The 14,739-nt window shown below is 40.3% G+C and overlaps 1 protein-coding gene across 2 annotated transcripts in view; it reads left to right on the forward strand.

The window, feature by feature from the left end:
- Positions 1 to 14,409, forward strand: part of POLR3A (RNA polymerase III subunit A) — a 59,512-nt gene extending 45,103 nt beyond the window's left edge. For both annotated transcript variants that reach the window (XM_063434197.1, XM_063434198.1), the window contains 5 exons: positions 833 to 997; positions 1,651 to 1,815; positions 2,000 to 2,131; positions 12,217 to 12,349; positions 12,871 to 14,409. In XM_063434197.1, the coding sequence (XP_063290267.1) occupies positions 833 to 997; positions 1,651 to 1,815; positions 2,000 to 2,131; positions 12,217 to 12,349; positions 12,871 to 13,022 (747 nt within the window). In that variant the 3' untranslated portion in view covers positions 13,023 to 14,409. The remainder of the gene's footprint in view (positions 1 to 832; positions 998 to 1,650; positions 1,816 to 1,999; positions 2,132 to 12,216; positions 12,350 to 12,870) is intronic.
- The last annotated feature ends 330 nt before the right edge of the window (positions 14,410 to 14,739 follow it).

The raw sequence follows: 14,739 nt of genomic DNA on the forward strand, positions 1-14,739 counted from the left end.
CTTTATGTGTGAAGAGTTTCACGCAAGATGCAGGCAATTGCTCATGAATAAATGCATGCATGTTTTTTCCGTTGGAGGTATATCTACTAAATAGTTATTTTTTTATTTTATTTTTTATTTGTGCAGTGGAGTGTCCCTTTATTTATTATTCTTTTTTTTTATATATAAAAGTCCAGATTTGAAGAGATATTAGTACTTTTATAAACCCATTCAAACAAATGTCAACCAGGTGTCCAGGAGGGTTTCCTGCCTCACTTGCTTTAAAACTATAGTTCGAAGTTGACTTGAATGCTTATCATAGTTTAAATGCTCCTCTAAAAGAAGCCTTTCTAGCAGATTGTGGTGATAGACTGCACCAGCACCGTGTTTCCAGATACTTCTCTATGAGAAACATCTAATTGTATACAAGTCATCAGTATTGACAACGTCCGAGAGGAAACTATCCCAGCACTGCAATAAAAGTCTTTTGATTTATTTTTAATTGTTGTGTTCCTTTTAACGTTGCAACCTACGTACCCCTTGATAGCATTGGTGGATCCTAAGTTTGCCTTTTTGTAAAATGTTTCATCTGTCACAACAAAGCAGGCTTTGTGAACTTAGGTACCCAAAGATTCTGAGATGTTTTAGAACTCCATCATGCTTTGCTATTCTAAATGCTGACAAAGTATTTGTGGTACTAAAACCGCTTATGTACTTTTAACAAGATATGCAACATTACTTCAGCACATCATTCTGGTCTTCATCAATGGTCCACATTATTTCCACATTTTCATCACCACGCAGTGGACATATACCTAACCTCTGGTGCTTCATTTATTTATTTGCCACCCAGGTTAATGCTGAGACTGTCAGATACTCCATATGCATGTCCAAGTTGCGTGTGAAACCTGGGGATATTGCCGTGCATGGGGAGGCTGTAGTGTGTGTTACCCCACGAGAAAACAACAAGAGCTCGATGTACTATGTCTTGCAGACCTTGAAAGAGGAACTCCCAAAGGTGGGTATGAGGGTACTTTCCATAATTGACATATAGTTAAATACAGAGACAATACAAAGGGCAACACTGCATTTTCCCAATGACCAATTTAATCATAATTTTTCAGCAACCATTACCGGTATTTCCCTCTCTTGCAATTAACCCTCTGTTCTGTTGCATATTACTTCCGCATTCACCACCACTTGTTTGATATTGATGCTTGTCAAAAGCTGGAATGCTATTCCTTCTGTTGGTCTCGGGCGTAACACATAATCACTTGCACAATGCCACCGCATTTCTGAAAATATGTCTGGCGTTTACTTTGGTTGCAGCAGGACATTCACATGGTTGAGGGAGGATCGTCACCCTCCGCAAACTGTAAAGCATAACAAGTACGTCAAACTTCCACCCTAAATGAAGGGAAGAAGAAAATCTGTCCTTTTTAGGACAGTGCAAAAAATATTTAAATTATATACATACTTGGCACAGCAGGCAGAGAGCACAGAACCCAAATGTTAAAGCTGAAAAAATAGAAGGATAATGTGTATCGTGACTAGCATGGTACTTACTCAATGTACCATTCCACCATTACCTCTGGGAGGCCTGCCTCTGTATAGCTGTACCTTGCTAATGTAAGCTCTGATAATTGTGATCTCATTGTCCTTTTATTTAAGGTGGTGGTGCAGGGGATCCCTGAAGTTTCACGTGCTGTAATACACATCGATGAGCAAAGTGGCAAGGAAAAATACAAGCTGTTGGTAGAAGGGGACAACCTTCGCTCTGTTATGGCAACTCATGGAGTTAAAGGTTCCCATACAACGTCCAACAACACCTATGAGGTACATTGAACTACCTGTTTGCCTTTCCGAGCCCTGATTGTAGCTGCTGCCATTCCTACATGACGGGTTCCTATATGAGAGAACCAAGCCGCTCTTATTAACAAAGAGACTTGTGATAACAGGAAATTAAACGGTTCAAATACATATTAGACAGTCACCAACTATATTTTACTCTCGTAACCAGGTGGAAAAGACATTGGGGATTGAAGCTTCCCGCTCCACCATTATCAATGAAATACAGTACACAATGGTGAACCACGGTATGAGTATTGATCGACGCCATGTTATGCTTTTGGGAGACCTGATGACTTACAAGGTGAGCATTGTAGACAGGGTCATGAAAACAGTACCTTAAATATTACTAAATGATTGGTTAGTCATTAGATATCTAGATAAAAATAGAGAGAGCGAGAAATATGTCTGCGTGTATGTTTTATGAAAAGCCATAAGAATCTTTATAGCTCAGTACTAATGTAACATAATTTATTATTGCAACCTGGTGCCCAACTTGCCTTATTTAGTTTACACTTAGAAGTAATGTACGTTCTTTTAACAGCTTCTCAAAATATATTTACAATACATATTCGAAGCAAGCTGATGTAGTGGATGTGGCACGAGGTCTGCTCAGCAGTCCCCCTCTCGTCAACTTGCTAATTCAGAAGTTCCTTATTAGCAATGTTAATTTTGTCTCAATTTAGACCGCATCGATTTGCTGAGCGTGTCAGCAAATCCAGATTTGGATATTGACATTTTTATTGCAGGTGTGGAATTTCTGCATAAGCAGTGAGGCGACATGCCAGGGGGCCGTGCGTGTGTTTGAGGGACTTTTTGTTTGTGTCAAGTAATTACAACCGCTATAGTTTTTATGTTGCCTTGAGAGCCCCTTTCAATGTTATTTTCCACTAATATGAGCAGAAATGAAAATCTACAATTTTCTGATATAGATACAGGTAAAAAGTGAATTTAGTGGTAAACCTTCTTTTCATGAGAAGAACTGTAATAAACCTACAATGATTCCGTTCTTAGAATGGTTACTATCTTATATTTCATCTGTTGTGCAATATTTACTGCCTGAGCAGACAATAGCACAAAGAACCGTCAGGAACACCAGGAAACGCAAGCAGGATTGTACCTTGATGCATGTCTCATAAACTCAAAATAGTAATTTGAACCAGTGTTAAAAATACTACATTTTATGTGTTTTGTATCATCACGGTGGGGTATCATGGTATCATCACAATGCGGTAATACCAAGCTAATAGAAGGGGAATGGTAGGGAAACTATAAATAAATAAGAAAAAGAGGCAAGAAGATATAATAATTCTAATGCCACTAAAAAAGTTAATCACTAAATAACTTAAGAGGCTGAAGACAAAATACGTCTTCTAAATTCAGCAGACTTCTGGGCATGAACATCTAGTGCATTGTGCCTGATGAAACTATTGGCTGATGACCATGTAGCTGCTCTACATGTGGTCTCAATCAGTGTGTTAGTCACAGCTTCTCAAGATGAAACCATAGATCTAGTGCAATGTGCTGTCTCAAACCAGGTTGAACCTGAACATCCTGAACTTGATAAGCAGCTGGTATTGCTAATACCACCCAATGTAGGTTTTGATGCAGCAAGATCCCTGTGTTGTCCAGAGAAATTCAGGAAATACTGTCTCCACCCATTGGTTTATGAAAGATAGACATCAAGCTACCTGCAGTGTATTCCATCTTTCCTCCTCAAGATTTTTGTGAGACTGAAAAAAGACAGCAAGATAATCATCTCATTGAGATGAAAATTTGAGATGAATTGTGCAAAGCTCAACTCTGTCTGGGAGGAACACTGTAAAAGGTTCCTCTGCCAATAATACCTGGATTTCAGCGATTCTTTTGCCAGAAGTAATGGTTACCAATAAAAGACACTTAAGTGTAACTATAAGAGATCTGAGAGGAGTTCAAATGCAGGCACTTGCACACGAATAGAATTTAAGCTGAGGTGTTTGTCCAGGCCTGCCTTCCTGTAAAATATGGGAAACTATAGCAGAATATATAGTGACATCTTCACCATGTGAACAGTCCACGAAGGCGATCAAAATACAATAATAGGTGGAAGACTGTCTTCTTGATTGTAGTAAGACTGTCTTCTAAAAAAAAAAAAAATAAATAAAATCCCTTTGAAATCAAGCTCCTCTATTCAAGCTCCATGCTTGTTGACTAAGATGGATGTGCTGTCAAGGTGAGCAACTTTCGAAGCCTGTGAGGTTCCCATGGAAATTCCAGGGCCCTTGAAGCCAATACGGAATGATTGCAATCACCTGAAGCCCTTCTGTTATGATTTTCCTCAGGGTGTTCTAGGTGAGGGGAAATGGAGGAAAAGTATAAGCTATATTGAAAGACCATGGGTTGGATAAGGCATCGATGGCCATAACTTTGGGGTGGAGCCTCTGGAAAAGAATGTTTGGAGCTGGGTATTAGATGCTACTAGATCCAACTCCGACATTTCCCAATGATGTGTCAGACGATCGAAGATCTGAGGATGTAGCTGCCATTCGTTAAGATCCAGGTCGATGATGTGGGTACTTACTTGTCAGTTTATGTAAGCCACTGCTGCACATTGTCCATCCTGAGTTTCACCCATGTCCCCTTCAGGAAGTCTTGACAATGAAGCAGTGTTGGGCAGCTCTGAGTTCTAACAAGGTTGCCGTAATCTTAGAAGCCCTCTTGTTCCATCTCCCTTGGGCATTCATATGAAAATGCAAATAAGCTCCCATCCTAATCCACTGGCATATGTGGCAAGGAATATTCAATTTATCTTTCTAAGAGGATAAACCTTTACTGAGATTTGAAGCAGTTTGCCACCACTTCAAATATTTTCAAAGACTTTCTGAGACTATGATTCTTTTGGACCAAGAATACCTGACTGGGTTGAATTTCTGAAAAAAGGACTTCTGGGGAGGGCAAACGTCCCAAAGAGACCATTTTACCAATCCAATTGCTGAAGTCAAATTTCCCAACATGCTAATGAATACATCTGCTGAGACTGGTTTCCTTGAGACAACTTGTCAACCCTTCAGCAGTAAACGTTCTCTCCTTTCTTGAGATGTAAATACCATACCCAGAACTGTACTAAATGAAGCTCGTAGAAAGCAGATCCTCTGGAATTGAACTAGTTGGTTCTGTTAGTAATTGATCCAACCAAACCTCTGGAGCGATAGAAAGGCCTTATCTCTTTTAAAGAGCAGATTTTGTTTTGATTTTCCCACCAAAAGAATGTCATCCGAATTATAAAAACGATTTGGACACTGTTGTCTTAGAGCTAGTAGGACTTTTGAAATGGTCCTTGGGGCTGTGCTTAACCCAAAGGGCATAGCTTTGAACTGGAAGTGATTTCTCAGAATTGCGAACCCTTTTAATTTTTTTATAATGTGCAATAGGAATATGAAAGTAGGCATCCTATAGGTCTATGGAGATTAACCAATCATCTTGACGCTCTACAGAGATGGTTGGAGATAGGGATTTCATCCTTCATTTTCAGATCTTGAGAAAAAGGTTAAGCCTGTGTAGGTGTACAAATAGACACCAATCATCTGATGGCTTTGGAACCAGAAAGAGGATGGAATAGATTCCATTGAGTCTTTCTTCAATTGTTATTCTTGCTATAACTTTGCCCTTAAAAAGCTTTGAGATGTCTCTTATCCGAGCATTTCTCTTGACTTTCCAAATAAATTTCTCCAGATTTTTCAAAAGTGATGAAGACCTCCAACTTCTGGAATCTGGGGACCCACATCTTTAGAAAGGACATTTAGATGCTTTGGTGAAAATTTGATTTACCTCTGGAAGACTGTCCTACTTTCCAAGCTGATGTCCTGAAAAATAATTTTTTTTGGTCTGTATGATCTAGACTCACAAAAGGACTGTCTGCCATGAAAGGATCTTCAGTCTTGCCAAGTCCAGGAAACTTTCTTGTCCTTACGAAACTGAGGTAGAAAAACCTTCTTTCCTTCCGAAGCTTGCTTAATAGCTTCATCCAAAAGCTTTCCGAATACGAGTTGTACTTGAAAGGGCATACCACACAAGCTGTTCTTTAAAAACAAATTTGCATTCCATGACTTTAGTCACAGAGGCCTACATGCTATGTTTCTAGCAAGAGCACTAACCAGATCAACGGCTGCAAATTAAATTAATTCTGCTGCACTCTTGAGCTCAAAAAGTGATTCCATCAAAGAGGTTCTGCGAACTCCTTTTTCAATATCTTCCTCTAGAAGGGATAGCCATCTTATAAGCGCTTTAGCCACATAAGATAAGGCTTCTACAGGCCGCACCTGCTGGTACATCATTTTTATATCAATTCTTCCATTTGGTCTCAAAATGTGGCCCACATCTAGGGGTAAAGCTATGTTTCTAACCAATTTAATAATGGTAGCATTAATTTGTGTGCTAAATCCCATGAAGTCCTCTTCTTCTGTAAAGTGATTAATGTTTTCCTTAAATGGTTACATGCTTTTGTGGTTTCTTCCATTCTAATGAAAAAAGCTCCTTAAGTACCTCATGGCCTGGAAATGAGGGTTTCTTCATTTTCAACTCTGGGAAAATGTTGGATGAGGACGATTTTTCCTGGTCAGATTCTTAAAATTTTAATGTGTATCTCACTGCCTTTATCATTTTTTTCAGTTTTTACATCCATTCGATCTTCTGCAGAATCTGTATCATCTTGAGAATACATCCCTTCATATTTTTCAATAAGAAGTTCAGCCTCAGAAATATCAGTGCATTTTTTCATTATCTATATCTTATAAACCTAGTACACTTGTTGGGACCATTGTTGTTCCATACTTAGGTTTTGAGATTCCTTAGCATGGCCTGCTGCATCATATTGACAGGAGCTAAGTTTATTCCCCTCTAATGTGGAGGCATGCACTTCTGTCAGACTTGTGGGACTTTTTACCTCCTCTTCCTCTAGATGTTCCAGGAGGTACATGTTCAGGGACACTGCAAAAAAATGCAAATGGTCCAGAGATGAATTAGCTGATATAAGTACTATTTTCCCTGGCTAAAAAGCTAAAGGAGCTTACCTTTAGTGCCTTGAAGGAGACCCCATGGATGATCTAGAGGCAGACCCAAGGACAGCTAAAAATAGAATAAGCAAAAATGTCTATGGGAATAAACTTACATTGGCAAAAGAAAAAAAGGTTACCACCAACACTCCGCCAGAAACAAATGAGCCAAGAGCCTGAAAAGCAGGACCAGGAGAACGGGAGATGTTGGGAACAGAATTTATAGAAGAGATTGAAAAAATAATGTGCCCTGCAGGAGATCGAGAATTCTCCAATCCAGATAGTGCCAGCACACATGCTCAGACAGCAGAACAAGAATCATTTGGACATCAGAAGAATGTGCGCATTTGCTGAACAGAATTGAAGATGCTGCAAGATCGGAAAGCGCAGGAGAGACGAGGAGAATAAACTGCTGTTGACAAACATTTATATAACCATAGAGCATTAATGTAAAGCCATATAATGCCAATAAGGAGGTCTCCATAACGAAAACAAAGTTGCAGTAAAAGTTCATCTCCGATAACACTACGCGAAGGATCCCTACGAATTTGATAGATTTCCTGTAACTAAGGATAGCCCTTAACTCCCCCTTCCCATTGGCTGTTCCTAAACAAGCTCAAATAAAAAGTTAGGTAATAATAAATTTACACAGCCAAGAGAGCAGGAACAAAAAATGGAGACCTATGGAAAATGTCTTATCTATAATTAATATCCCGTCCTACACAGCCAAGTGGGCAGAGCTAACCCTGTTGTGATGCTGACATAGAATAGCCAGGAATAGGTATTTGTGTTGGGTCACTTTTTTTTTTTTTTTTTTTTTTTTTTTAAGTTAGACATTGCAGGAACTAAATTTCCTGGAGAGTGTGAGTATTCAGGTACCAGTACTTGTATCTCTCACAAACCACAGTAAATATTGTAGTAAAGCATGCCTACTCTCTCTGGGTGCTTGTACATATCCATGCATCTTACTGTACCAGACAGGAATTATCCTACTGGATTAATCAGGATAGCTAAAAGAGGACATCCTCTGAATATCAGCAATTTTTAGTGAGCATTGCTGTTGACAGGGGTCATTGAAATGAGAAGTGAGAGCCTTTACTTGCCACAATGGGGTGCAGGGCCTGATTGGTAAGTTTCATTTTCCTGTTATGTTGTCTGTGGCAGTGGAGGAATACATTAAAAGAACACCTTAGGGTCAGGAACCAACATGTATTGCTGACCCTATAGTGTTAAAATCACTGCCTAGCCCACCCCCTTGCCCTCTCTTGCCTCCCTAAATCTAGTAAAACCTTACCTTTATTCCAGTCTGCTGGTGTTGGCTCTGCTCCTGATCTGCTGCCTTGACTGATATCATGTTAGGAAAGCATTGGATTGGCTGAGATTGTCATTTCTGATGACTTCAGCCAGGGTGGCTGGCCAGGGGTGGAGCCAAACGCCACCCTGGCCAATCAGCATCTCCTCATGAGGAAAGTTCAGTGTCTCCATGCAGAGGGTGGAGACACTGAATGGCAGTGCTGCACACTGTGCAACACTTCCTCAGGAAGCACCTCTAGTAGCCATCTGAGGCCAGTTGAAGTGTCCCTAGGCTGTAATAATATAAACCTCCTTTTCTCTGAAACATTAAGCCATATTTGTTCTGGTGTACAGGGACTATAAAGTCCCTGTAATTTAGTTGACTTTGCATCTTAACTAGAACCAAAAGCAAAACCTTGTATTTGAGCTATAGATTTATTCCACTGCAATTTAAAGGACCACTATAGTGCCAGGAAAACACTCGTTTTCCTGGCACTATAGTGCCCTGAGGGTGCCCCCACCCTCAGGGACCCCCTCCCGCCGGGCTGGATGGAGAGGAACGGGTTAAACTTACCTCTTTCTCCAGCACTGGGTTGGGAGCTCTCCTCCTCCTCTCCTGAATGCGCATGCGCGGCAGGAGCCGCGCGTGCATTCAGCCGGTCTCATAGGAAAGCATTTACAATTCTTTCCTATGGACGCTTGCATCTTCTCACTGTGATTTTCAGAGTGAGAAGCACGCAAGCCCTCTAGTGGCTGTCAATGGGACAGCCACTAGAGGCTGGATTAACCCTATTATAAACATAGCAGTTTCTCTGAAACTGCTATGTTTATATAAAAAAGGGTTAACCCTAGCTGGACCAGGCACCCAGACCACTTCATTAAGCTGAAGTGGTCTGGGTGCCTATAGTGGTCCTTTAAGGGATTCTCTTCAAATTCCCCAGTACATATGGACAGAAAGGGCTTTAATTTGATGTGACATATGCTGACTTTCAGCCTGCAGCTCATCAAAAGTCTGGGGCCACAAAAAAGGCCACAACTGGCAGAGGGAAGCCCCAGGTACCTGGTTTTCCTGGTGTGAGCAGGGTTTAGCCCTGCTCACACTACATTGCTGTCTATGGGGATTTAAATCCCCATTGGAAGAACTGCATGTTGATCTCACTGTTGATCTTGAGCTTTGCATGCAGCTAGGCTGTCAGTCTGGGGCAGGGGTCTGCAACCTTTAAGACAAAAAGAGCCACTTGGACCAGTTTCCGAAGAAAAAAAAAAAACTGGGAGCCGCAAAACCATTGCGACATTTAAAACAATTTTTCTTTTCTTGCCTTTATCCATGGCTGGCCTACCGGGGGTCCAAAACAGGGGCGTAATTAGAAATCAGAGGGCCCCATAGCAAAATCAATGCCCCAAAATGACATAGAAAATTAATCAGGGCCCCAGTCTACTATAAATCATAATCAGTGCCTGATGTAAATAATAATTAATAATGAGGGCCCAATGTCATCCTCGTCATTATAAAAAGAACTTTTTTTGTCACTTTTTTTTCCTTCTGATTGCTTAAAAAGATGACAACAAAGTATTAGTAACCCAGCTACTAAGGATTATGGCTGCGCTATGCTCAGTTACCCTTTATGTATTATGGTCACAATTGTCCACAAAAGCTGGTTATGCGTAACACATTTCATTTCATTATTATGACTGATCATACAGTTTACTACAGCAGATTTCAAGTAGTATCTATTAACAAGTATTAACATGCCTCCTAACATTTCAAATGGACAAAGGAATACTTGAAGAACAATATATCTTATTTATACAGACCGATTTCTAACCACATTTATTGTAGTTTAAAGACACATTACTGGGAGTATTATTACTGGGAAGCTCTGTTATACACTCAGACACATTACTGGGAGTATTATTGCTGTGGAACTCTGTTATACACTCAGACACATTACTGGGAGTGTTATTGCTGTGGAGCTCTGTTATACACCCAGACACATTACTAGGAGTATTATTGCTGTGGAGCTCTGTTATACACTCAGACACATTACTGGGAGTATTATTGCGGTGGAGCTCCGTTATACACTCAGACACATTACTGGGAGTATTATTGCTATGGAGCTCTGTTATACACTCAGACACATTACTGGGAGTATTATTGCGGTGGAGCTCCGTTATACACTCAGACACATTACTGGGAGTATTATTGCTATGGAGCTCTGTTATACACTCAGACACATTACTGGGAGTATTATTGCGGTGGAGCTCTGTTATAAACTCAGGCACATTACTGGGAGTATTATTGCTATGGAGCTCTGTTATACACTCAGACACATTACTGGCAGTATTATTGCTGTGGAGCTCTGTTATAAACTCAGGCACATTACTGGGAGTATTATTACTGTGGAGCTCTGTTACAAACTCGGACACATTACTGGGAGTATTATTGCGGTGGAGCTCTGTTATACACTCAGACACATTTATTGTAGTTTAAAGACATACTACTGTCAGTATTATTTTGGTGGAGCTCTGCTGTAGACTCACCAACAAAATGGAGCTCCTAGAAAAGAGGGGCAATGATGATAGAAATGAGTGACAAAGGAATTTGGGAAATAGGGACTTCTCCTCCTAAATAGGAATACTTGGGATTTATGTTTTATTATATGATATAAATTACACTTTAACAAAAAAAAAAAAAAAAAATACATTGTACACTAGTGGCACATTAAATTGGATAAAAATGTATTTAAGTTCTGTCTGTGTAAGTGTGTGGGCCGGGCTCCCCCCCCTCCCCCCCTGAGGCATCACTTCACTTACCTCACACTGGTGCCTGGCACGCTGCTGCTGCTGCTGCTGCTGCTGCTGACGGGAGTCTGGACGGATGTCATCTTCCTCCTCGCAGTCGTAGACCTGCATGCGCGCCGCTGCCCTCCGATCTGACAGCGGGCGGGAAGGAGACGTCAGGACGGTGCGTAACTACAGCGCCCGCCACAGTGGGGAGTGTCAGGGCGCACAATGCGCCTCCTCCCCTCCCTAGTATCCGCCCCAGAGCCGCGGCAAAGGTTCAAAAGAGCCACATGCGGCTCCGGAGCCGCGGGTTGCCGACCCCTGGTCTGGGGCTACTAGAAATAGCTTCAGCTGACAGAGAGGAGCCGCAGGTATCTATTGATACCTGGGTTTCCTGGTGTGAGCAGGGTTTTAACCCTACTCACACTGCAATCTAGTTATATGCATTTAAATGCCTATTTAAAAAGCACTTTGTATTGCTAACTTCAGGCACAGCAAACAGCCCATCAAAAAGTCTGTGCCACTAAAACTGATTCCAGCTGACAGAGGAGCCGTCCCAGGTATCCATTGATGTCTGTACTACCTGGTGTGAGATTTAACCCTGCTCACACTAAATATGCAGGGTATTTTATGCAGTCCTACTTTATGTAGGATGGCATAGAACGCTCTCACAGCGTTAAGTGGTTAAAATGCGGATTTCTGTCAGATATAGGGCAGGTGTAATGATAATTATGCACCATCTGGAGTATGGCAGTGTTAAATCCCACATCGGGTTGTGTTTAAAAGCCTCCTTAAACACACACACACATTCCCTTCATGTTTTATGAACCATAGTAAAGCACATCTGGTGAAAACTGAGATCTACTAATTATTAGGATAGAATGTACATCAGCGGTGGATGGGGGTCATGCCTTTTTAGACTACCAGGATAAATGGTAAGATGTGGGGGAAAACAACCAGCTGGGACAAGACAAGTTGAAGAAAAAGGTGATGAAGACCCTGCTCAAACAGATTTACAGTTTTAAGGGGGATGGGTTTAATTACACGAAAGGTAAAGTGCATTCCTTACGTAGTAAAGATTGGTTGGTTGTAAGGTGTCCTTCTGGTAAAATCATATTTTAGAGCATATGTTAGATAGCTCAGTGGGATAATGCATCATCAGTAGAATCTGTTCAACCCTTGGGTTGCAGGTTTGTTTGTTTTTTACTACATATATGCTCCCAAACTACTCTGATTTTGCTTCTAGATTTCACCATTCCCTTTTCTGCCCTCTTTCTTTTAGGGTGAAGTCCTGGGCATCACTCGCTTTGGCTTGGCAAAGATGAAGGAAAGCGTCTTGATGTTGGCTTCCTTTGAGAAGACCGCTGATCATCTTTTTGATGCGGCCTATTTTGGACAGAAGGATTCTGTGTGCGGTGAGTGTGGTTATGTATTTTACCTATATTGGACTATACTCTAATATCCGCTGCTTAAATATTGTATATTGTAAACATGTAAAGCATTGTGTTTTTAAGTTTAATTTCTTTGCATTTTTTCAGCACCTAAATGTGATGTTTAATCTCTTAGCCAAATGCACAATAAAATCAATATCAAGTAAATTAGAGTAAATTATTAACTATGTAAAACCAAACAATTCTGTACTTATTTGTAAGCTAAATGTCCGTGTGCATTAAACCTTCCATGCCTGAGCATTTCTCACTCTCTGTCCCCTAGTAAAAGTGTATATTATTAGATACAACATTTCTTCATAATGTTAAGCAGTAGATACATATCACATGGTGCAGGGGAGAAGTCACTTACTCAGATTAATTCCAAAGGAAATGTATTGATACGATAACAGATGTTCTTCCTGCAGCATTTAAATTCTATGTACTGAGGTAAGTGTTTCAATTTGTCATTGATGAGCGCTCACTGACCCTCTTCTCTCACTATTTAGGGGTCTCAGAATGCATCATAATGGGTATCCCAATGAACATTGGAACTGGCCTCTTCAAACTTCTCCATAGAGCAGACAAGGACCCCAATCCTCCCAAAAGACCTCTTATCTTTGACCATAAGGATTTTCACATCCCTGTCATCAGCACGTAGCTGGTCAATCGTGATCGAAGACCAACATTTGTCCCTGGTGTTCTTGGGAGACTATGGTTACTAAGGGTGACATTTTCATTTGAGCCCCTTTTAATGCCAGGAAACCTGTGATGCATGACGTGATGGTGAAATGAAAAACTATATTCTATGTAGTTGTGTTGTAAATATATTGTATTGTATTTCTACGCTTCAAACAAAACTGTGGTTGTTGATGAGAAGCTGCAGAGCACATATCTTGTCCCATAACTTTAGTTGCACTCTCCGGATCTTGAATACGCCGTTTCACACTTGTGACGTTATGGAGTTGGAGGGAACTGACTGAACACTGGTTGTTGGAACAAATCAATTCGTCTGAAACTATAATTATATATTTGTTTACACTACTGTGTGTTAAAATATAAATGGCACACTGTAACCTAAACATACATAAAACTGTGTTGTAACAGGTCTTTCTATTTAGACCATGCCTAACAGTGTGTTTATACAGGACACAACACATCCGTGCGCTTTCGCCCTCTTTATAGGCATTTTATTATCTAAACTGTACAAAGTGATGGCTGGGTTGGTGAGATAATCTTCAATGTTCGTTTCGTATTTTTAAGAACTGTAAAAGTAGCCTTTGTTGGAAGCACTTGAGTAGTAGCTAGCTTGTTAAATGCACCTTGTTTAAAAGGCAGAGAAAGAGTTTTAGCCCTCATTGAAGGATTGCGTGTCTTGCCTTCTATACTTAAAACTGGGGGTAGCTCTGTTACTACCTGCAGTAACTGAGTTAAACATTCCATTTTAGATTACACTAGTTAAAAACCACATTGTTATGATAGCTTAGACCATCGTTGGTTCTTAAACAGATAACCTTGGCAGAATAAATTACCCAGTGATGCTGCAACAATATTTACAGGCCCTGTGGGTTTCCAAAGATGATGTGTGATGGAGTGTGTGTGCACTGAATGGCCTCCCACCCAGAAAAGTAGTACATTTGCCACCTACGTGATTCTAAATAATTTATGTAAACCGACCTGTCCACTAATGACTGGTGCTTCAAAGATCATCCCTATGTTCTGCACTGCCTTATCATTGCACTAGAGAACTGAAGTTATTAACCCTTGTACAGCAGATCGGAACAGAGTTTCAAACCATTCATGGAGAGAATGGCATGTAAGCTTGATTAAGGTGTAAATCATTTGACTTTCTTATATCACCTGAATGTTTTCAGTTTGCCTTGTAGTGTAGGACTTATTTCATTCTCCTCCTAGGTCACAGGGCTGTGCCTTGGTTAGACAGCTAATAGAAATGACAGATTACTTTGGAAGGAAAGTTCTTTATTTAATTTGGTTTGGGATGTGCAAAGTTAACTTATGTTACTGTAAATAAAAAGTAAGATAAAAATAACATTTTGTCCTTTTTTATTGAGATACCTGAGCAGCATTAATTTCTCTATTGACGAGTCACTTTGCAGGTTTTGTTTTTAAATCATTTTTCCCTCTACATTCCATTGTTTTTATTACTTGGAAATTCACCTGCACTTTTCAGTTATACATAAGAAATGGTATGATGGGTTGCATGATCTTTGGCAATAGGTAAAGCTTAAGCACAGTTGCTTAGCTAAGTTACCTTTAATCCATCAGTCAGAGGAATCAGATATTAGGAACCAGCACAATGAAAAAAAGATTGTATAAATAAAGGATAGGGTTTTTTTGTTTTGTTTGTTTTTTAAGGA

Source organism: Pelobates fuscus, chromosome 10, assembly GCF_036172605.1.
Source record: "Pelobates fuscus isolate aPelFus1 chromosome 10, aPelFus1.pri, whole genome shotgun sequence".
NCBI lineage: Eukaryota > Metazoa > Chordata > Amphibia > Anura > Pelobatidae > Pelobates > Pelobates fuscus.